Below are 25,137 nucleotides of genomic sequence, written 5' to 3' on the forward strand. Positions count from 1 at the left end.
ACTAGTGTCTGGATTCTGCATATCCCAATTGTAAGTCAAGGGACATCAGATGATCATTGTTTTAGCTACTTTATTGCTGTACTCCTGGTCTCTTCAGTAGGGCAGAAATGATACCTTCAACAGCCATCTATACATGGGGTACACGCAGAGGAATATGGAGAGCGGAGCTGGTTGGGAAAGGAGCTTATAGATTTTGATGCTATTCTTGAGTACATAGGAAGTCAGACTGACCTGTCTACTCGGTAGATAGCTGCCTATCATAAAGGTGGGTGGGGGCGGAATGTGTGGATGCATTTGAGCTGGGATTAGAGAGATTGTCCACTATTTTAGCATTCATGACCTATCCTTAGGGTCCCGTTTCACTTGGTGACGCACCAGCAATCCCGACAACGATACGACCTGGTAGGGATCGCTGGTGCATCGCTAAATGATCGCTAGTAAGCTGCCAAACAGGCAGATCTCTTCAGCGATGCAGCAACAATCTTGTTATCAAACAGCGATGCATGCTGGCCAGCGGGACGCCGACGACGAAAAAATGGCCCAGGACATTCCTGCACGATCAGCGATATCCAGCAGGGGGGGCCGGACGCTGCTGCGTGTCACATGTAGCGAGATCGCAGGCGCGTCACAAAATTGGTGACGCATTAGCGATCTCGCTATGTGAGACTGGGGCTTTAGGATTGGTTATCAGTATCTGATCATGTGGGGTCTGACACCCGGCACCCCTGCTGATCAGCTGGCAGATGTGCAGTCCATGCTGCTGCGACAATCCGAAGACGTAGCAGCTCCCCAATTAAGCAGTGCCTACCGATAGAACATCTAATCAGCGGGGGAGCTTGTTGTCGGACTCCAACCGATCAGACATTGATGACCTGTCCTAAGGGTAGGTCATCATTGATAAAGTAGGGGATAACCTCTTTAAATCCCCAAAATTGATTCTTCTGCGGTTATTTGTCTGAAGGAAAGGTATTTCCAGTGATTAGCTGCATCAGTCACTTGTAGCTACGGCCTTCATTATTCTAGGAAAGTAAACGAAGGCTGATGGGGACCACCATAGCATCCACAGAGTAATGTTTTGTTTTCTTTCCTTTGACATTTCCTTCATCTACTTTAATGTCTTCAGTTCTCAGACAACCACTATAAAGGAATTTTCTGAGCCGCCCTCTTAGTGTAAACATTTCCCTCCATACTGAATGAACTCTGCAGCATTTCTCTGTCGTTCTGTAAAGCTCTTTTGAACTTGACCCAAGGAATGGTAATACAGGTCTAAAAAGAGAAACCTGATTCATTCCTGTAGACATGTTGGGAACAAGTTTCTGTATTGAAAGTTTGGCCTAAATGCATTGTGCTGCTAGGTGTAAAGGCAAATTCTGGCTCCCCTTACATGTTCTCTGGGTGCTCCTAATGTTAGAGAGGAGAACTCTCCTATGATATAGGGTGGAGAGCTGATTTCTAGGAACACTACTGCTTGGTACCCCAATGATCGCTGCTTTTGGAGGGTCCTGGAGGCAGAAACTCATCAAATTGACAAATGCCAAATGATTATGATCTTTCTAGATAACCCAATGTAAGGGGACCTCTCATGTTGCGCATTTGGTTTAATCTCTGGACAGCTTGGAACAGAGAAGGCGAAGCTGAACAAAATAATATATAGGCTTGTTGGAAAAGATTCAGTAAAGCTTCTATCTTATTAATTGAAGTCCCTGTTGTCTGTATGTCTGAGTCCAGTGGGCGGTCCTAACCAGTGATTGACAGTCTTCATATTGTGCATGTAGAGATAGCTGTTAATCAACGTTGGGATCGCCCACTGGACTCGTATACGTATAATCAGTGATTAACAGCAGTCGCTACCTGCACAATTATAAGGAAGGCCGTCAGTCATGGACTAGGGGGACTCATACATCCAAGCACCAGGGATATCAATGAACGAAATGTAGTGTATACAGAGACTTTCCCACAAAAAATGTCCATCAGTCTAAACAGCTCCTCCTGCTCTACAGCGTTATGCCTGCAGATCAGATGCCGGTTTCAAATGACAGGTTCCCCGTAACAACGTTGTGACCATTGTGAATATACAACTGTAATAAATAATTCTTACCAATTTACTTCAGATTATTAATGCCTGTATGTTTTCTTCTTACAGATTTCCCGCATGGAATATGTTCACTCCAAGAACTTGATATATAGGGATGTAAAGCCTGAAAATTTTTTGATAGGTCGTCCAGGAAACAAGAACCAGCAAATAATTCACATAATAGATTTCGGCTTGGCAAAAGAGTACATAGACCCAGAAACAAAGAAGCACATACCCTACAGAGAACACAAAAGCCTTACAGGAACAGCTAGATACATGAGTATAAACACGCATTTAGGAAAAGGTAGGTGTGACACGTGTCAGCCTCTCCACAGTTACTGCAAATGGAGTCTCTAAAGGTTAAAAGATTGTTTTCTAGATTGTATGTCATCATCTTTCCGTGAGTGAGGAGGTTTCTGGGGGTCTGACTGCTGCTGACCAGCAAGCTCAAGAACTAGGCTTTGGGACCCAGGAACCGGGCTCTGCAGAGCCTCACTTTGAATAAAGCGGAGGTGTGCATACTCTAACTCCACTGCCCTAGACTTTGTTCATGGGACTGCCCGAAATAAAACTATATTGCTAACATCCCTTTTAATAAACACGACCTGGGCATCATTACGGTGTATTCTGTATGATGAAGCAGTTTACATCCCATAAAGGTGCAGCCAGGGCGCTTTCATAGATTTCCTTTCCTCTTCCATCTGGCATTCTTGTACTGCGTTGAAGGGCAGCTGTTGACAAAGCTGATCCTATAGTTTCTGCTGGTGTCGGGTTTATGTCAATCACTTGTGGTGGTAGATGTTTTATAGTCAGTAGCATGCACTAGACAGGTGCTCAAGCTCAAAACAGGCCACACACAACTGATAAGTGAGCGCAGCTTCAGCAAATGTCACTTCTGTCTGGCATCAAAGTGATCTGACCAATCATGAGAACATCAATCACATTGGCATCCTCTCAGACTGCAGAGAGGCTCTGTGGAGCAATCTGTTTACTTTGTGCACTATGAATCGTTAAGTTTTTTTGAGATTTAATTTTTACCCCATCGATACACCTTTTAACGGCAGCAGTTAAGGTTACTTATTCCTCAGCTCCGCTTTTTAGGCTAAGTGCACACGCTGCGGATTGGTCTGCGGATTTTTTATCTGCGGAACCGCCGGTAAAACCGCAGGTAAAATGACCTGCGGTTTTCCCTGCGGTTTTTCATCTCTACAATGGAGAAGATGGTAAACCGCAGCAGAATCCGCAGAAAAGAATTGACAAGTCAATTAAACCGCAGCTTTTCCGCAGTTAATAATCCGCAGCATGTGCACAGTAGAATGTAAATCCCATAGGATAACATGCTACTGTACACTATCTGCAGAACTGCTGCAGTTCTGCTGCGGCCAAAACCGCAGCAAAAACCGCAGCGTGTGCACATAGCCTTAATGGCGCTGAGAAATAAGGTTCTAGCGGCCCCCAGCTTCGGAAATTCTCCAGGGTCTCGGCTACCAGAAGGTAGCCGAGACCTTGGAGAACATGATTTGGGATGGTTTTTCCGACCCCAGTGTTCTGATCACCGTTATTCACGGAATAACGGCTACCACAAAAAAAACCCCACAAAAAAATCAAAAGTCAGATTTCCTATTTCTCTCTCCTTTGATATGATCTAGCACATCAGAGGAGAGAGAAATGGGAGCCCCCTCTGTTACATCCAGCACTTCCTGCATCCCTCGGTGATGTTCCTCGGCATCTTCTTTCGGGAAAAAAATGGCGGGAGCGCTTGCAGTGCACCCGCCGAGATCTGCTTGCCAGCAACAATATATTTCTCCTATATGTTAATTTTGATCACTGTGATAGACTATCACAGTGATCAAAATAAAACTAAATCAAACCCCCCTTTATCACCCCCTTAGTTAAGGAAAAATAATAAAGTGTTTCCATTTTCTGTTAGGGTTGGGGCTAGTGTTAGGGGTGGGGTTAGAGGTGTGTTGGGGTTATGGGTTGGAGTTAGAATTGGGGGGGTTTCCACTCGTTAAATATTATTATTTATATAGCGCCATTAATTCCATGGTGCTGTATATGGGAAGGGTGGGTTACATACAAAGTTATAGCTATCGTTAACAGTAAACAAATTTACAATGACTGACTGGTACAGAGGGGTGAGGACCCTGTCCTTGCGGACTTGCATTCTACGGGATAATAGGGAAGAGACAGAAGGTCAGAGGTGCAGCAGCTCAGGTGGTGGTGAGACGGCAGAATGGTTACTGCAGGCTGTAAGCTTTCCTGAAAAGATGGGTTTTCAGGTTCCATTTGAAAGATCCAAGGGTGGTGGATAATCGGACGTGTTGAGGCATGGTATTCCAGAGGATAGGGGATATTCGGGAGAAATCTTGGAGGCGGTTGTGTGAGGAACGAATAAATGTGGAGGAGAGTAGGAGGTCTTGGGAGGATCGAAGATTACGTGAGGGAAGATATTGGGAGATTAGTTCAGAGATATAGGGAGGGGAAAGGTTGTTAATGGCTTTGTAGGTCAGTGTTAGTAGTTTGAATTGGATTCGTTGGGGAATTGGGAGCCAATGGAGGGATTTGCAGAGGGGAGAGACAGGGGAGTAGCGAGGTGAGAGGTGGATTAGTCGGGCAGCAGAATTGAGGACACACTGGAGTAGTGCAAGAGAGTTGGCTGGGAGGCCACAGAGGAGAGTGTTGCAGTAGTCAAGGCGGGAGATGATGAGGGCATGTATAAGAGTTTTAGTAGATTGAGGGCTGAGGAAGGGAAGGATTCTGGAAATATTCTTGAGTTGGAGGCGACAGGAGGTGGCAAGAGTTTGGACGTGTGGTTTTAAGGACAGGGCAGAGTTGAGAGTTACTCCGAGGCAGCGGATTTCAGGTGCGGGGGAGAGCGTGATGCCATTTACCATAATAGATAGATCGGGTAGGGAAGATACGTGAGATGGAGGAAAGATAATGAGTTCAGTTTTGTCTACGTTGAGTTTTAGGAAGTGCGAGGTGAAAAAGGAGGATATGGCTGATAGACACTCCGGGATTCTGGACAACCGAGAGGTGACATCTGGGCCAGAGAGGTAGATCTGAGTGTCATCTGCATACAGGTGGTACTGGAAGCCATGGGACTTTAGGAGTTGTCCTAGGCCAAGAGTATAGATGGAAAAAAGTACGGGCCCCAGGACAGAGCCTTGGGGGACTCCCAACAGAGAGGGGGTGGGGATGAGGAGGTAGTGTGGGAGTGGGAAACACTGAATGTGCTGTCAGAAAGGTATGAGGAAATCCAGGACAGGGCAAGGTCTTTTATGCCAAGGGAAGAAAGAATCTGTAGCAGTAGGCAGTGGTCAACTGTGTCAAAGGCAGTTGACAGGTCAAGAAGGAGGATGGAGAACGGTCTGTTAGCTTTGGCTGTGAGTAAGTCATTAGTAATTTTGGTCAGGGCAGTTTCAGTGGAGTGGTGGGGGCGGAAGCCAGATTGCAGGATGTCAAGGAGGGAGTTAGATGAGAGGCGGGAGGAAAGTTGAGCATGGACATGCTGTTCGAGGAGGTTGGAAGCAAATGGGAGCAGTGATATGGGGCGATAGCTGGGCATAGCAGTTGGGTTAAGGTTTGATTTTTTTGAGGATGGGTGTTATGGTGGCATGCTTGAAGGCAGAGGGGAAGGTACCAGAAGTTAGGGATAGGTTGAAGAGATGGGTTAGGGCTGGAATGATCATGTTGGTGAGGTTGGGGAGCAGGTGGGAAGTGATGGGGTCAAATGCACAGGTGGTGAGGCGTGATTTAAAAAGGAGATGAGTAAGCTCTCCTTCAGTGATGTTGGAGAGGGATGTTATTAGGGAAGGGCAGAGGTCTGGTATGTGAAGCGGTTGGGGTGGTGGAACTGTAAAGATTTGCCTTGTTTGGTCGATCTTGTTTTTGAAAACAGATGGCAAAGTCCTCAGCAGAGATGAGGGGAGTTGGAGGTGGCAGTGGTGGGCAGAGGAGAGAGTTAAATGTGCTGAACAGTTGTTTAGGGTTGTGGGATAATGAAGATACAAGGTTTGTGAAATAGGTCTGTTTAGCAGAGGTGAGGGCTGATTTAAAGGCAAGTGTAGCTTGTTTGAAAGCAGTGAATTCATCTGGTAGGTGTGTTTTTCTTCCAACGCCACTCCGCGACCCTGGATGCTTGTCAAAGTTTTTTGGTGAGGTTCTTGTGCCAGGGTTGCCTATTGGTTTGTCGCACTTTGCCATGCATGAGGAGCGAGTGAGTCTATGGCTGATGTGAGGGTGGTGTTGTAGAAAGCGGTGGCACTGTCCGTGTTGTGGAGTGAAGATATGGAGGACAGAGGTAGAAGAGAGTCTGTGGATGTCTAGGTGTGCGAGGTTTCTGCGAGGATGTGCTAGTGGCTGGACATGGGGGCCAGGTGAGGATGATAAGGATGAGAAGGTGAGTAGATGGTGGTCAGATAGGGGGAAGGGAGAGGTTATGAGATTAGATAGGGAAGAGAGGCGAGTGAAGATGAGGGCTAATGTATGTCCATCTGTGTGGGTGGCTGTGGAGGACCACTGAATAAGTCCAAAGGATGAGGTAAGTGACAGGAGTTTGGAGGCTGCTGGCTGGTGGGTGTCAATGGGGATGTTGAAGTCCCCCATGATGATGGTGGGGATGTCAGAAGAGAGAAAGTGGAGGAGCCAGGTGGAGAATTGGTCAATGAAGGCAGTGGCTGAGCCCGGTGGTCGGTATATGACAGCCATTTAGAGATTAGAGGGAGAATAAATACGGACAGAGTGAACCTCGAAAGAAGGGAGGATAAGGGAGGGTGGGGGTTGGATAGGGTTGAAGGAGCAGTGTTTAGAAAGGAGGAAACCCACTCCTCCACCTTGTCTGTTGCCAGGGCGAGGAGTGTGGGTAAAGTGGAGCCCGCCATAATTCAGTGCGGCCAGGGAGGCCGTCAGCCAGGTCTCGGTGAGGGCCAGGAAGGAAAGTTTGCAGGAGTTAGAGGTTGTGGATCACGTGGAGCTTGTTGCAGATGGAGCGAGCATTCCAAAGTGCTCCATAAAGATGATGAGGGAAGGAGGGGGTCAGTGGCACAGGTTTTAAGTTTGAGGGATTGCAGTAGTTTCTCTTAGTGTGAGAAAGATAGGGGTGAGGATTAGTGGGATGTATGAGGCAGGGGGGGCCAGGATTGGGGGATACGTCACCAGCAGTGAGGAGAAGCAGAGAAAGGGAAAGCAGGTGGGTGAAGGAGGGTGATTTGTATTTTAGTAGGAGAGGTCTGAGGCTAAGGGTATGTGCACACGCTGCGGATTCTGCTGCGTTTCCGCAGCGTTTTTGGCTCTGCAGAAACGCTGCAGATTCTGCTGCGTTGTACAGTACCTTTATTTCCTATGGAAATAAAAAAAAGCTGTGCACATGCTGCGTTTTTTTCCGCGCGGTTTTGCTGCGGTTTTTAAAACGCAGCATGTCAATTGTTTGGTGCAGAAACGCTGCGGTTTTACACCTCATCCATTATGAGGTGTAAAACCGCAGGGCAAAACAGCAGAAAAAACGCAGATAATCCGCAGAAAAACCGCAGCACTTTGTCCTGCGGATTTCCTGCGGTTTTCTCTACAAAATCCGTAGAGACTAAAAACTACGTGGGAACATAGCCTTAGGAGTATGTCTGCAAATGAAGCGAGGTGGGGGGGTAAAAAAGAGAGGGGGAGATTATTTGGTTTAAGGTTGCAGGGGTTTGGGGATAGCGAAGGAGAGTGAAGATTAGTGGAGCAAAAACGGTGATGGCAAGTGTGAGCATGGTTGAAGAGCAGGGTTTAAAAAAAAAAAAAAAAAAAGTAAAGTAAAAAAGCAGTGGTTAGTCTTACCGTCTGACCGATTTCTGGACTATTTATGGTATATTTCTCATCTATCACTTTAAATGATGTCATATCTGACCTGCTCTCTTCAACTTATACCATTCAAATGTTCATGAAATGAAGCCAGGTGAGTGAGGGAGGAGGAGAAGGGGGTGGAGGACGGTTCACAGCAGGGGGCAATTAAATACATCAGTGGATCTCCAAACGCGACATGGCGCACGCCATTGACTCCAGCTAATTTTGCGTTCAAAAAAATCAATTGGTGCTCCCTCCTTTCTGAGCTCTGCCATGCGCCCAAGCCATGGCTTTCCCCCACATACAGTTCTGGCCAAAAGTATTGACACCCCTGCAATTTTGCCAGATCATACTCAGTTTCCTCCTGAAAATGATTGCAGTCACAAATTCTTTGGTATTATTATCTTCATTTAATTTGTCTTAAATGAAAAAACACAAAAGAGAATGAAGCAAAAAGCAAAACTTTGATCATTAAACACAAAACTCCAAAAACGGGCCAGACAAAAGTATTGGCACCCTCAGCCTAAAAATAACTGCGACCAACCGCTTCCGGTAATCATCAATGAGTTTCTTACAATGCTCTGCTGGAATTTTAGACCATTCTTCTTTGGCAAACTGCTCCAGGTCCCTGATATTTGAAGGGTGCCTTCTCCAAACTGCCATTTTTAGATCTCTCCACAGGTGTTCTATGGGATTCAGGTCTGGACTCATTGCTGGCCACCTTAGAAGTCTCCAGTGCTTTCTCTCAAACCATTTTTTAGTGCTTTTTGAAGTGTGTTTTGGGTCATTGTCCTGCTAGAAGACCCATGACCTCTGAGGGAGACCCAGTTTTCTCACACTGGGCCCTACATTATGCTGCAAAACTTGTTGGTAGTCTTCAGACTTCATAATGCCATGCACACAGTCAAGCAGTCCAGTGCCAGAGGCAGCAAAGCAACCCCAAAACATCAGGGAACCTCCGCCATGTTTGACTGTAGGGACTGTGTTTTTTTCTTTGAATGCCTCTTTTTTTTCTCCTGTAAACTCTATTTTGATGCCTTTGCCCAAAAAGCTCTACTTTTGTCTCATCTGACCAGAGAACATTCTTCCAAAACGTTTTAGGCTTTTTCAGGTAAGTTTTGGCAAACTCCAGCCTGGCTTTTTTATGTCTCTGGGTAAGAAATGGGGTCTTCCTGGGTCTGCTACCATACAGTCCCTTTTCATTCAGACGCCGACGGATAGTACGTGTTGACACTATTGTACCCTTGGACTGCAGGGCAGCTTGAACTTGTTTGGATGTTAGTCGAGGTTCTTTATCCAACATCCGCACAATCTTGCGTTGAAATCTCTTGTCAATTTTTCTTTTCCGTCTAAATCTAGGGAGGTTAGCCACAGTGCCATGGGCTTTAAACTTCTTGATGACACTGCGCCCGGTAGACACAGGAAAATTCAGGTCTTTGGAGATGGGCTTGTAGCCTTGAGATTGCTCATGCTTCCTCACAATTTGGTTTCTCAAGTCCTCAGACAGTTTTGGTCTTTCTTTTCTCCATGCTCAATGTGGTACACACAAGGACACAGGACAGAGGTTGAGTCAACTTTAATCCATGTCAACTGGCTGCAAGTGTGATTTAGTTATTGCCAACACCTGTTAGGTGCCACAGGTAAGTTACAGGTGCTGTTAATTACACAAATTAGAGAAGCATCACATGATTTTTTCGAACAGTGCCAATACTTTTGTCCACCCTCTTTTTTATGTTTGGTGTGGAATTATATCCAATTTGGCTTTAGGACAATTCTTTTTGTGTTTTTTCATTTAAGACAAATTAAATGAAGATAATACCAAAGAATTTGTGTTTGCAATCATTTTCAGGAAGAAACTGAGTATTATCTGACAGAATTGCAGGGGTGTCAATACTTTTGGCCACAACTGTATAGGGTATCGGCATACTCAGGAGAAATTGCATAACACATTTTGTGGTCCATTTTCTCCTGATCCCCTTGTGAAAATAATAATAAAAAAATGGTTCCAAAGTAATTATTTTGTGAAAAAAGTAAAATGTTCATTTATTTCGTTCCACATTTGCTTTAGTTCTCGTGAAGCACCTGAAGGGTTAATAAACTTCTTGAATGTGGTTTTGAGCACCTTGAGGGGTGCAGTTTTTAGAATGGTGTCACATTTTGGTATTTTGTGTTATATTGCCCCCCCCAATTCACTTCACTTCAAATGTGAGGTGGTCCTTAGAAAAAAAATGGTTTTGTGAATTTTGTTGGAAAAATGGGAAATCGCTGGTCAAATCGTAATCCTTAACCCCTTCACTACCAAGGGTGGTTTGCACGTTAACTCCCAGGCCAATTTTTACAATTCTGACCACTGTCCTTTTATGAGGCCATAACTCTGGAACGCTTCCATGGATCCCGGTGATTCTGACAATGTTTTCTCGTGACATATTGTACTTCATGTTAGTGGTAAAATTTCATTCATATAGCTTGCGTTTATTTGTGAAAAAAACGGAAACTTGGCGAAAATTTTGAAAATTTCGCAATTTTCCAACTTTGAATTTTTATGCCCTTAAATCAGAGATATGGCACACAAAAAACTTAATAAGTAACATTTGCCACATGTTTACTTTACATCAGCACAATTTTGGAACCAAAATTTTTTTTTGTTAGGAAGTTAAGGGTTAAAAGTTGACCAGCGATTTCTCATTTTTGCAACACCATTTTATTTTTACGGACCACATCACATTTGAAGTCACTTTGAAGGGTCTATATGATAGAAAATACCCAAAAGTGACACCATTCTAAAAACTGCACCCCTTAAGGTGCTCAAAACCACATTCAAGGAGTTTATTAACCCTTCAGGTTCTTCATAGGAATTTTTTGAATATTTAAAAAAAAAAAAAAAAAAAAATGAACATTTAACTTTTTTTCACAAAAAAAATACTTCAGGTTCATTTTTTTTTTATTTTTACCAAGGGTAACAGGAGAAATTGGACTGCAAAAATTATTGTGCAATTTGTCTTGAGTACGCGGATACCTGATATGTGGGGGGGGGACCACTGTTTCGGCGCATGGCAGAGCTCAGAAGAGAAGGAGTGCTGTTTGACTTTTACAATGCATAATTGGCTGGAATTCAGATCGGACGCCATGCCCCTGATGTACCTAAACAGTGGAAACCCCCTACAGGTGACCCCATTTTGGAAACTAGACCCCCCCCCCCCCCAAGGAACTTATCTAGATATGTGGTGAGAACTTTGAACCCACAAGGGCTTCACAGAAGTTTATAACGTACAGCGGTACAATTAAAAAATCATATTTTTTCCACAAAAATGATATTTTCACCCCCAATTTTTATTTTCCCAAGGGTAACAGGACCCTAAAAGTTATTGTGCAATTTGTCCTGAGTACGCTGATACCCCACATGTGGGGGTAAACCACTATTTGGGGCGCATGGCAGAGCTTGGAAGGGAAGCAGCGCCATTTGACTTGTTTGGCTGGAATTGAGATCGGACACCATATCGCGTTTGCAAAGCCCCTGATGTACCAAAACACTGGAATCCACCCCCACAAATGACCCCATTTTGGAAACTAGACCCACCAAGGAAGCGATCTGTCACAGGCACTGCTGCAGGCTTCCTCATGCCTGCGCTGTGCGGGCAGTGAGGAAGCCGGCTTCCTGCAGGCCCCCGCCGCCATATTGGATCCGGGGACCTGCAGGAAAGGAGCCCCCCGCAGCAGCGCTGCACATTGCGCTGCCGTGGGGGGCTCAGGGAAGCATGGAGGGAGCCCCCTCCTTGCCGATGCTTCCCTGTAACCCCCGGTACACCGCGATCGTGTTTGATCGCGGTGTACAAGGGGTTAACGTGTCGGGGGCGGTCCGTGACCGCCCCTGACACATTGTGCCAGGTGTCAGCTATGATAATTAGCTGACACCCGGCCGCGATAAGCGGCGCTCACCACGTGGGCGCCGCTTATCGCTATGACGTAATATTCTGTCCATGGTAATTTGGGCCCAGGGCACATGGACAGAATATTACGTCCAATGAAAAAAGGGGTTAAAACATCCTAAGGAAACAAAAATGGTTTCCTAAATTGTGCTGATGTAAAATAGACATGTGGGAAATGTTATTTATTAACAATTTTGTGCTATGACCCCGATTTAAGGGTACAAAAAATGTTGCCAATTTTCTGGAAGTCATATCAAAGAAATTTTACCACTAACATGAAGCACAATATGTCACAAAAAATAATCTCGGAATTAGCGGGATGCATTGAAGCGTTCCAGAGAACCTCATAAAGTGACAGTGGTCAGAACTGTAAAAATTGACTTGGTCATGAAGTGCAAAATTGGCTCTGTCACTAAGGGGTTAAGAGATTTAAGAAGTGCTCTGATGCCTAAAATGTCATTTTTACATATATATTTACACCCTAATCACTTTTGAAGTTTTGCTTTATTACAATATACCCTGCGCTTTCTCCACATCCAGCTAATCTCCAAATGTGGTTCATTTTTATTTTTTTTACATCACTTCCTGGAACCTTTCATAAGAGGTTGAAACTGGACGTCACAGGAGGCTTGGTCTGCACTAACTTACTCAGCAGCATTTATCACCCTTCTTTGGAATGTCATCAAGGGGTGGCGCTGCAGTTACTTTCTACAGTTTTTTTTTTTTTGTTTAGTTTTTTTTTACATCGTTGCTTGGTACTGATAAAAACTGTGGGAGAGGTGAACCCAATTGTCGGCACTCTGCTTCTGTCTTCAACGGCCACAGCCGCCTTTTATTCTGAAACAGGATGTCGTTAGATGGTGGAGATGATTTTAAAAAACAAATTTGCGAGTGACACCAGCACAGTCCCACAGCTTCTATCACTGTCCTCAAACGAATTGTCATAAGTGGGCAGCGCTGATGTCACTCGCCCTGCTTCTATCGTTTTACGCTTATGACAAAGTGTGTCCAGCACTGGTGTCACTTTCACTGTTTTTTTACCTCCAACCCCTGGTGACCTCTTATTTCACACTAAGGGTATGTGCAGATTCAGCTTCGGATCGGCAAGCAATGTACAGTATAATGTTAATCAATGGGTTTTAGAATCCGCAGTGCACATGCTGCGGATATTTCCGCACGGATTTGCTGCGGCTTTAAATCCGCAGTATGTCAATTCTTTGTGCGTATTCCTCAGTGGTTTGACACCTGTTCCATTGTCCAGGTGTCAAACCGCAGGGGAAAACCGCTGGCACATCTGCAGGAAAACTGCAGGTCACTTTACCTGCGGTTCTACCTGCAGATCCGCACGGAAAAATCCGCAGGGCAATCTGCACTGTGTGAACTCACCTTTAGAGTCTGCCAACGGAGACGAAAGGAGAGAGCTGGTGCTGCGCTCACCACTCCCACAGCTTGGATCACCATTATGGAACCAGGACATCTTCAGAGGGCATAAATGGAAATAAAAAATAAAATCTGTAGTATGTAACTGCAGTGCCACACCCTGATTATGTCCTGGTGATGGACCCTACAGGAAAGAGAGTGCAGCTCCAGCCTTCTGAGACATCTTGTTTCAGACTCTGCTTGATCAAAGTATTATATAAAGAGAAGGAAGTACATCCACAGGGTTGAAAGTATATAAATGGGACATGAATCATAATAATGATAAAAAAAACCTTTATTAATAAATGGTTATTTAACACTGTATCCACACATGCGCCCCATCATCATCTTCTCTGACCCACTATTCAGGTATTATTGCGGACTAATGTCCTTTTGTTGACCCGGTCATTATGGTAATTAAGGGGAGGCGCTTTTAATGTCTTGTGTCCTCTCCATGTAAGATTTTTTGCTCATCTCATGCGACCAGAGTAATCGCTTCTCATTAATAGGAGAAAACTGCACTTAGCACTTTATTTCCTCCTCTGGTATAATGGATGAATTGCATTCAGATTGATTCCTTTTCATTGTTCAGCGGCAAGCATAGGGCACTATTGCAATTTGCACAATCCTGGTATTATATATAACCCACATTAAATATCTATACTGGCAGGTGTATTACACAATAGCACTTTAAAATCACAGCTGGGAGTCTATCATATATTGTATATTTTTTTTCCCATTTGGAGTGATTATTTATGTTAGCGGGGAACAATTTTTGCACTTTATATGCCTTGCATCTTGATCGCTGTTTTTTTGATGAATTTATGTTGTTCATTTTTTGGTATATATTCACTTGGTATGAATTAGCACTTGGCACTTTATATATTTTTTATTTTTTCAGAAATTATTAATTTTAATTTTTTATTTATTTTTTTCGTTGTTCACTTTATGCAATTATTTTTGCTTGTGCGTCATACAGTGTATAGGAACTTATCTGGAGAAATATTGATTATAGTGGGTCTAATAATTTTATATTATATACCTGTTTTTATATCTCGGTGTCTTTGTGTGGATACAGTGTTATATAACCATTTATTAATAAAGGTTTTTTTTATCATTATGATTCATGTCCCATTTATATACTTTCAACCCTGTGGATGTACTTCCTTCTCTCTATATATGATTACCGAATGGTCTGCCATTCAAATGTTGTAGCAGAGGAATTTATTTTATTTATAATTATATATATATATATATATATATATATATATATATATATATATATATATATATATATATATATATATATATATATATATATATAATCTCCTCTGCTACTTTGTTCTATTGATCAAAGTATTACAGGAAGTGAAGTTTAAAATAAAAAATGCGAAAACACATTTAGGGCTTAGCAGAATATGGAGAATTGTAGCATATTTTGTAATAAAGCCAATTACAAAAGTGATTAAGGTGTAAAAATAACTAAAATGTCTTTTATAAATATTTATCTGACCACTCCTTTGATTTTAGTATTGCCAAATATTATAAATGGAGCAAATATGCTTACCTGAATAATTCAGTTTTGCATCCCCCAATACTGGCCTGTTTCAGATCGTACCTGTGAATGGTTCGTGTATCCTGATGGTCTGAGACATCGTTGTTTACAGATGAGGAGGAAAAAGGTGCAGAAACAGGATTTTTTGAATTTGCAGGACAGTAAAGAATTGCTAAAGTTATTGATTTTTATTGCAGTATCCTCTTAAAGCTAAATTTGTTCAATAAGCAGTGGAAACTAGCTGTAATATATACAGCCAACCTTCTGCTGCAATAGCTGGGATCGGAGATAATTCTTATCACAACCATTTAGTGGTCAATAGTGACTGCGATATCTGAGCGGTTTGACATCCGATCATGACATTTCTATTTTCATGTTCAATTGGACATGATGTATAATGGTGTCTGCGGAGTGGAATAAAAACATGTTTTGTTTTTTTTTTTCCACCTGTGTTGCAGAGATATTGGCAAAGTCTTTGGCACTTAATGAGTTAAATATGTTAACACCCACCTTAGGCCGGGAACACACATGCGAGAAATACGGCTCACATGTTAATACCCGTCACTGCCGCCGGCGCTCAGGAGCCGAGCGTGCAACTCCATGTATTGCTATGCGGCCTCACGCTCCGATCCCACTGCCGGGTATTAAGATGTGAGGCTTGGCCGTATTCCTCGCATGTGTGATCCTGGCCTTAAACTTAACAAAAGTTATGAGAGAGTTTTCATTGGGGACTTGTACTTCTTCCCCCTGTATGATACTGACCAACCATATGCAAACAGCAACACACTGGAAAAAGAACACGCCCCCACCATAGCTTAACGCAGGTTTCTCCATGTTTGAGGTAATCACACTGTCTGATGTGCTCAAGCAGCTTGTCATTGCTTTCCAGTGAGATTAGTTTGGTCTGCACTACTGTGTGCGATGTTATGAGCCTGCTCGGATCTCACTGCAGAGTGATGACAAGATGAGCACAACTCACTTAAGAGGGATACTGACACATCTCTGGACAAGGCGGTATGGGGTGTGGGGCAGCACAGCAGAGGTGACAGTGCTAGGAGAGGGGGAGAGCTGATAAAAGGGTTTGGACTGTCACACAGATAAATTTTCCTAGACCTTATCTGAAAGGTGTTATTTTCTGGTGTTACCTCTTGCATGGTAAGACGACACAGATAACTAATACCACAAACTGCTGCAGCAGGAGTAAATAACAGCTAGTTCTTTGGGGGAGTTGGGTGCCCATCAGATGTCGATGGCCTACCCTGTGGCTAGATCACAGGTATATGACTCGACAACCCATTTATCGTACTGTTCGGCTGAATGCATTTTTAAGAATGACATTTTTACTTCACCATGAATGCAGCAAGACACAACCACCTCCCCTCAGCCAAATGAAAAAATAAACCAGTGACCGGTTTGTCTGGCTTTTCCTGTATTCCTCCTGCAGTGGCTGTAACGCACTATCGTGGACCATCTCCCTCTTTCGGAGACATAAGGCCACCGTTGTGCTGATGACACGCTCTTTATTGGATCGGTTTACTGTGAGAAAACAAAAGCACTAAAGTCTTTTGTATTCTGAAGGTCACAAGTCCAGAAATAAGTCGCTCCTATGTGAGGAATAGGATCAGCCGGCACAAAAGTAGCGTTCCCAAGGCCAATGTGTTACACAACAGCTTCTTCCAGAACGCTCATAGAATATTCTAGCGTTTGTGTTTTTTCCCGTCGCCAGCACTTACAACAGATGTATAGAATATGCCATAAACCTCTGAAAGGTGGCCGCTGTTGACTCGTTCCTCTGGTGAGAACCTCGGTCCGGTCTGGTGATCTGGTTGCCTGGATGAGCGGCAAAATGGATGTCAAATGTGCCCCTCACTTTATTCACTTAAAATAGGCAATCTGAGTCTAAACTCTGCAGCTTCTCACTCCATTTGAACCTTCCTTTACTACTTGTTCCGTGCACGGTACGTTTTCCCCGCACACCATGCGGTCTCGAAAACCATTCGTGTGAACGGACCCATAGGACTTTGGGTGCTCCGCAGTGGACTCATTACCTGACCTTTCTTATAGTTTTAGCTGTGGGCCTGTCTGTAACGGGAGCGCATGTGAAAAGCCCATTCCCATAAAAATCTTAATATCACACTCCTGCTGAGGGGGCAGAACCTGGAGACCCCGGCAGTGCTTCCTAATAGCAGAAAAAAACCTGGAATGGAGACAAATGTGAGTCCACCTGTCTAACAGGTGTCTGACAATTCACCTTTAACTCGATGGCTGCTCTTCCATAATGAGCTAATGGACGAGTGCTTGGCTCACTAGAACAGTGAGCGCACTAAGATCAGCATAGCGTCACATGTTTAGAGAAATATACAAAACGCCCAACCCCACGCTCCCAAAATCCTGTAAAACCTGCAGATTGTCGGACGATCCTTCAGGATTTTCCTCTAAGGCTACAGCCACACTCTCAGTATTTAGTCAGTATTTCACATCAGTATTTGTAAGCCAAAACCTGGAGTGGGTCAAACATGCAGAATTGGTGCACTTATTTCTATTATACTTTACTTTTCCTCTGATTGTTCCTCACCTGGTTTTGGCTTGCAAATTCTGAGGAAAAAATACTGCCCAAATACTGATGGTGTGAATGTGGCCTTATACTCTTTGTCTGACTGTTGCACTCCTGCTTTTGGCTTATGAATACTGAGGTAAAATACTGACCGTGTGAACGTGGCCTTATACTCTTTGTCTGACTGTTGCACTCCTGGTTTTGGCTTATGAATACTGAGGTAAAATACTGACTGTGTGAACGTGGCCTTATACTCTTTGTCTGACTGTTGCACTCCTGGTTTTGGCTTATGAATACTGAGGTAAAATACTGACCGTGTGAACGTGGCCTTATACTCTGTCTGACTGTTGCACTCCTGGTTTTGGCTTATGAATACTGAGGTAAAATACTGACCGTGTGAACGTGACCTTATACTCTTTGTCTGACTGTTGCACTCCTGGTTTTGGCTTATGAATACTGAGGTAAAATACTCACCGTGTGAACGTGACCTTATACTTTTTCTCCAATTGTTGCACTCCTGGTTTTGGCTTATGATTACTGAGGTAAAATACTGACCGTGTGAACGTGACCTTATACTTTTTCCTCTGATTGTTGCACTCCTGGTTTTGGCTTATGAATACTGAGGTAAAATACTGACTGTGTGAACGTGGCCTTATACTCTTTGTCTGACTGTTGCACTCCTGGTTTTGGCTTATGAATACTGAGGTAAAATACTGACTGTGTGAACGTGACCTTATACTTTTTCTCCAATTGTTGCACTCCTGGTTTTGGCTTATGAATACTGAGGTAAAATACTCACCGTGTGAACGTGACCTTATACTTTTTCTCCAATTGTTGCACTCCTGGTTTTGGCTTATGAATACTGAGGTAAAATACTGACCGTGTGAACGTGACCTTATACTTTTTCCTCTGATTGTTGCACTTCTGGTTTTGGCTTATGAATACTGAGGTAAAATACTGACCGTGTGAACATGGCCTTATACTCTTTGTCTGACTGTTGCACTCCTGGTTTTGACTTATGAATACTGAGGTAAAATACTGACCGTGTGAACGTGGCCTTATACTCTTTGACTGTTGCACTCCTGGTTTTGGCTTATGAATACTGAGGTAAAATACTGACTGTGTGAACGTGACCTTATACTTTTTCTCCAGTTGTTGCACTCCTGGTTTTGGCTTATGAATACTGAGGTAAAATACTGACCGTGTGAACGTGGCCTTATACTCTTTGTCTGACTGTTGCACTCCTTGTTTTGGCTTATGAATACTGAGGTAAAATACTGACCGTGTGAACGTGGCCTTATACTCTTTGTCTGACTGTTCCACTCCTGGTTTTGGCTTATGAATTCTGAGGTAAAATACTGACTGTGTGAACGTGGCCTTATACTCTTTGTCTGACTGTTGCACTCCTTGTTTTGGCTTATGAATACTGAGGTAAAATACTGACCGTGTGAACGTGGCCTTATACTCTTTGTCTGACTGTTGCACTCCTGGTTTTGGCTTATGAATACTGAGGTAAAATACTGACTGTGTGAACGTGGCCTTATACTCTTTGTCTGACTGTTGCACTCCTGGTTTTGGCTTATGAATACTGAGGTAAAATACTGACTGTGTGAACGTGACCTTATACTTTTTCTCCAATTGTTGCACTCCTGGTTTTGGCTTATGAATACTGAGGTAAAATACTCACCGTGTGAACGTGACCTTATACTTTTTCCTCTGATTGTTGCACTTCTGGTTTTGGCTTATGAATACTGAGGTAAAATACTGACCGTGTGAACATGGCCTTATACTCTTTGTCTGACTGTTGCACTCCTGGTTTTGACTTATGAATACTGAGGTAAAATACTGACCGTGTGAACGTGGCCTTATACTCTTTGACTGTTGCACTCCTGGTTTTGGCTTATGAATACTGAGGTAAAATACTGACTGTGTGAACGTGACCTTATACTTTTTCTCCAGTTGTTGCACTCCTGGTTTTGGCTTATGAATACTGAGGTAAAATACTGACCGTGTGAACGTGGCCTTATACTCTTTGTCTGACTGTTGCACTCCTTGTTTTGGCTTATGAATACTGAGGTAAAATACTGACCGTGTGAACGTGGCCTTATACTCTTTGTCTGACTGTTCCACTCCTGGTTTTGGCTTATGAATTCTGAGGTAAAATACTGACTGTGTGAACGTGGCCTTATACTCTTTGTCTGACTGTTGCACTCCTTGTTTTGGCTTATGAATACTGAGGTAAAATACTGACCGTGTGAACGTGGCCTTATACTCTTTGTCTGACTGTTGCACTCCTGGTTTTGGCTTATGAATACTGAGGTAAAATACTGACTGTGTGAACGTGGCCTTATACTCTTTGTCTGACTGTTGCACTCCTGGTTTTGGCTTATGAATACTGAGGTAAAATACTGACTGTGTGAACGTGACCTTATACTTTTTCTCCAATTGTTGCACTCCTGGTTTTGGCTTATGAATACTGAGGTAAAATACTCACCGTGTGAACGTGACCTTATACTTTTTCTCCAGTTGTTGCACTCCTGGTTTTGGCTTATGAATACTGAGGTAAAATACTGACCGTGTGAACGTGGCCTTATACTCTTTGTCTGACTGTTGCACTCCTTGTTTTGGCTTATGAATACTGAGGTAAAATACTGACCGTGTGAACGTGGCCTTATACTTTTCCTCTGATTGTTCCCACTCCTGGTTTTGGCTTGAAAATACTGAGGTAAAATAGTGACCAAATACTTATAGAGTGGCTGTAGCCTAATATGTGACTCTTCTTTGGGCTACAAGTTACTTGGGAATATTTGCAGGTCATCTGTATGAAATGTATGCCAGGCCCGAAGTTACACAACCTGGAATAGGCTCTGGCATCTCCTACTGTTGGCAGCGATCCTGGCGCTGGAAGTCAATAAAGAAATTAAAGAATTTCCGGGCCGGACATAAAAATAAATGTGTACAACTTAAGTAGATCTCCAGTTTGCGAGCGGGGAAGATGGCATTGATCTGTCTGGTCTCTTTTCCGGTTTCTATGATTACCTCTGTTCAGGATTTCCAGCTTCATTAATGGATTGCTCGGCATGCTTGGAAATGCTAAGCTGCAGCCATTACGCAGGTTCTTAGTGACACCGGTCGCTTTACAGAGTATAGGAACTTGCAGAAAGAGAAGAAAAGCCAGTTTTGACCATATTCTGGATTGGGAGTAGTGTATTGCTGCCACCTGCTGGCGGAGAATCTGAATGGCTCACTAGTTTGGGGAATTTGACTCCGTGAAGTGTGTAGTGTAAACAGGACATTTCAGGTGACCCGCGTAGCATTACTTGGCCATGAAAACGCCATCTCCTGTGTCTCTGGATACCATGGCCGTGAGCAGGGTGATAAAAATAGCCCAAGGCATTTCTCTTCGCCTGTTCAGAAGCGTTAATACTTGAAATTTCTGTCCCCCCCCCCCCCTTGCACAGAAATGCTATTGTTTTGTCACCCACTGAAGAATGCCAAGCGTCCGTGCTGATTGTGGTCTAGTGACAGAGGGCATTCATGCCATAGTTTATATTCCGCAGCGATGGACAAAGGCTGGCATTGCTCATCGGTTTGGTGCTACATTGAAGATTAAATTTGGCTTTTATGTATGTGGGAGGAAACGAGAGCACCCGGAGGGATGTCATACAAATGGCATCCTTACTAGACGTTGGCCCCAAGAACCCAGCGCTGCAATAGTAACCACTGAGCTACCATGATATGTCGCCCATACCTGCTCAATGACTATTAGAGGGTCATTTTTCCGAAATTGGTCTGCGAGAGAAGCCACCGCCAATGATGTCTGACAGTGGCTCTCCCATGGAGATCACAGGGCAGTCGGGTGAGATAGCTGCTGGGTAAACCATCGAGAGTGTACATTGGGGCTTTACCGTGAGAAATAGCTTGGTATCTGGTTTTCTTCTGAGCTTATATTGTCTGCTGGGATTGTATTGTTTGTTCCTGTGGGTAACATACTCTTTTTTTTTTTTTCTTTCTTTTTAGAGCAAAGTAGAAGAGATGACTTAGAAGCTTTAGGACATATGTTTATGTATTTTCTACGAGGAAGCCTGCCTTGGCAAGGACTTAAGGTAACAAACGGTTCACTATGGGGCAGACCTCAGTAGTACAATTCCCAGAAAGGACATGAAATGCCATTCCATTAACACCTTTTTTCAAATATTGAAAAAAAGGGTCAAGGATCAGAGAATCCAGCATCCACAAATAGGTTATCCATTACTTTTACACTGATTGCATGACCTAAGCATAGGTCACCAATGGTCTGACATCCGGCACTCTCATCAATCAACTGTTATCGGTGGCGTCAGCCGGGAGTACTCACTTGCAGAGTGGCTCCATCTACTTGTAGTGGCCGCTGCAGGGTACTACACATCTGCCTGCTACTGCTTTGTATAGGAGGTGGATGTACAGTACCAAGCTCTGGCCACCACCTCGGCAGGTGAGTACTTCTGGTCACAGATAGCTGCTGATTGGTGGGGGGTGCTGGGAGTCGGACCCTGGGCGATCAGATATTGATGACCTATCATAAGGACAGGCCATCAGTGTAAAAGTAGTGGACATCCTTTTTTTTAAAGCGCTTTCTCCCAGCTTTATCTTACTGATTGGATGGTCCTTTATAAATGTCACACTCATATGTAGAATACAAAGCTGCTGCTAAATGAGGTACTCTAGAAGATGGTGGGCATCATTCATGTGCCGCTAACAATACAAGAAAAAAAAATCCCACTGAAGCCATTTGCTGGATCGTTCTGCTTCCAATCAGTGACACTGAGCAGCAGCTATATATCAAGCACATCCACTAGACAAATATGGTGATGTTTTAGGGGAAGATGCAGACCCTTAATGAAGCTGGGAGGGTATAGGAGCTTGGCTCTGCTCCAGCACAATGTAGTGACCTCGTGGTATGGAAAGCTTCTCTAGGTTTCTATCCTAGTAATATGACTACAAATGTCAGAAGCGGAAGGAATATTACTCTTAATGGCGGCATTAATGGTTCTTTTGAGTTGTTCAATTTTTCTTATAGTTTCCAGTTTACCAAATCCGTTCATTCTTTGTCTTTTTTCTTTATTGTAGGCAGACACGTTAAAAGAAAGGTATCAGAAAATTGGCGATACAAAGCGAGCGACTCCGATTGAAGTGCTGTGCGAGAATTTCCCAGGTAACTAACTGCTGCCGAGTGGCCTCATTTCCGTGCGGAGCGGGCTGATGAATGATCAGTACCTGCTCTCAATAACCACTCCGCGCTCCTTGAAATGCTATTTTAGTTTTTATGAAGCTGCCTCCCTCATCTGTATGTAAATTGGGGCTTCTCTGAGCAGGCAGAAGATTTGATGAAACTTGCCTCCTCCTGCACGGAGCGCCTCTTACAGTCTGCTGTTATTGTCTTCTAAATTAGACTAAATGACAGTAGATTTGCTAATGCTCCGCCGTGGATGCGCATTTCTGCCATCCAGAAGACGGCTCGGGAGATCGGAAAGATTTGTGTGAAGGAGATGTTACTCGGGTTCTCTTCTGAGACCGGATGAAGCGTCATGCATAACAGCTTATTCACAAAGGGCACTTTTAGCAGTAAAACCAGGAGTGGATCCCAATGATGGATAGATAGTTGGGTATATTTGATATAGTCATAAATTCCATTTTAATGCACCGTTCCCCCTCCCCCACTTCCTAAAAAGTTTACCAGATTTCAATGAGCCCCTCTATTTTATACTCTATCTTTCAGAGAGTTTGTTTAGATTTTTCCTGACTTATTGGAGGCATCTTTATAAATACTTAAATGCATGTATAATTGGTGTTTAAAAAGTAAATAAATCATTTTTGCAATTCGAATTCATTAAAAATGTTGCACCTATTTCCTTATGCAGGCTTTGTTTCAGCGCACATTCACCTTTGAGGTGGCTATGGTCCTCAATCAGCTGAGAGGCACTCAGAGAAAGATAGTGGTTTTAGTCCTAGGGTGCTGACTGATGGATTCTCAGTTAACTCATTCTGCAGTCAGCAATGGAAAGGCTACAGTCCAACTCACAAACTATAGGAAGCAACATTTTAAAATTCTTTCTGTTTTCATTGTGACAGACCTTTTAGCAAAAGCAGTAAATCATTTCTGCTGCGCTGTGGGTCGGTCTTTTTTCTCAGCTTTTCTGTTACGTTCGAATTAAGCTATTGTCATCGGTGATATCTCATCTCCTGCATGTTACATTTGGATCTGTTCCTGTCACTTTATACTTATTTCCAAAACATGCCTGTGGAAATAGATAACATATGCTTCTATATAGTGACATGTGCTGCACGTAGGCTCCGATCTCTGTAAAGGAAGGCTCAGCAGACTACATGACACATGTTGCCCATAGGCGTTCCTCATATAGGAATACTTGGCAGATTATCCTATAAAGTAAAAAAAGATAAGTAAATTGACCTGATTAGTTCTGGAAAAAAATAATTCTCTTCTACTGATCACATCAGACTGCAAAACCTGTGCTCCGGTAGCAATAGTTAAAAATGGTTATTACAGGGGCCCGACGTGTTTTATGAGCCAGTGCTCCATTCCCCACCTCCAGTGTACTGCTATGTCATATGCTTGGTCCCCTTATTCAGCTCCTGAGCCCACAACTTTCCCGGCAGATGATGGCTCTGATATTCTGTAACGGAGCTCTGCTTCACCCACTGTTGTTGTCAGCTATGTTCACACGTTGCATTTTTGATGCGGTTTTTTTTCCACAGGCAAAACCTTCTGTCTTGGCAGTGAGAAACTTGCTTCAAAAAAGCAGGTTTTGCTGCGTTTTTGCATGTTTTCAGGGTACATTTTGTCTCTTGTGCATGCTGATAAAGTTTAGTGCATAGAGGAAAAAATCTGACTCTACTTCATCAGGCTTTGGCCTCAAAAATGCAGCAAAAACTGAAATCTGTGTTTTTGCCCAGTTTTTTTTTTTTTTTTGTGCCTCAAATTGCTTTCAATGGGTGAAACACTGGAAGAAGTTACATACTGAAAGAAGCGACATGTTACATTTTGCAAAAAAAACAAGGTATTGCACAAAATGCTAAGGACAAAAAAAAAACCCCAAGCTGTGCGCATGAGATTTTTGAAATCTTCTAGACTTTGCCAGTACTGTAAAACGCAGCTGAAAATTTACATTGAAAAAAGCAGAAATAACCCGCAACGTGTGAACATTAAATGCCGTTGTCACTCCCTGCCAGTGGCACTGTTGAAAGTGCCCATCAACTTGCCTGCTATTCAGTCTGCTGACGACCCCTGTACACTTGTCTTGACGGCTTACTTCCATGAAATCCAGCCTGTGACTCATGAGACCGCGATTTTTTTTGCTCTGCACCTCAATATTTTAGTAGAAGCGCAATGCATACTGTAGCCATTTAACAAGCAGAACCCCAAGATACCATAAATGCAAAATGAGTAAAAAAAAAAAACTGAACCAAACCCTAAAATAATGAGCCAGAGCATATGTTTTATAGAAGTGCAACACATAGGTGAACATTCATACTGTGGCCATTTAACAAGCAGAACCTAAGATAAATACAAAATGACCAAGCACCCTGCAGTAATTAAAGTTTAGTAGTAATTTTTTGCTCAAACCTATGTTAACTAAGTGCCCTATTACTATTTGCTTACTCCAGCATATTTGCTCACTTTGCTTTTATTTTGGGTACAGCGATACTCTAGTATTGTGATTTGAAAAGAACCTGTTGTAAAGAATAGGTAACTTTCTGATCTGTTCCCTGTAACAGTGTACGA

General features: G+C 43.3%; 1 protein-coding gene across 5 annotated transcripts in view; it reads left to right on the top strand.

Moving 5' to 3' along the window:
• The window catches only part of CSNK1G3 (casein kinase 1 gamma 3), a 160,582-nt gene that overhangs the window by 108,092 nt on the left and 27,353 nt on the right, over positions 1–25,137 (top strand). For all 5 annotated transcript variants that reach the window (XM_073556828.1, XM_073556758.1, XM_073556697.1 and 2 more), the window contains exons 6-8: positions 2,144–2,378; positions 21,375–21,460; positions 22,464–22,548. In XM_073556828.1, coding sequence (XP_073412929.1) covers positions 2,144–2,378; positions 21,375–21,460; positions 22,464–22,548 — 406 coding nt within the window. The remainder of the gene's footprint in view (positions 1–2,143; positions 2,379–21,374; positions 21,461–22,463; positions 22,549–25,137) is intronic.

Source organism: Dendrobates tinctorius, unplaced genomic scaffold (genome assembly GCF_039654945.1).
Source record: "Dendrobates tinctorius isolate UK_male_01 unplaced genomic scaffold, ASM3965494v1 ptg000003l, whole genome shotgun sequence".
In the NCBI taxonomy this organism is placed as follows: Eukaryota; Metazoa; Chordata; class Amphibia; order Anura; family Dendrobatidae; genus Dendrobates; species Dendrobates tinctorius.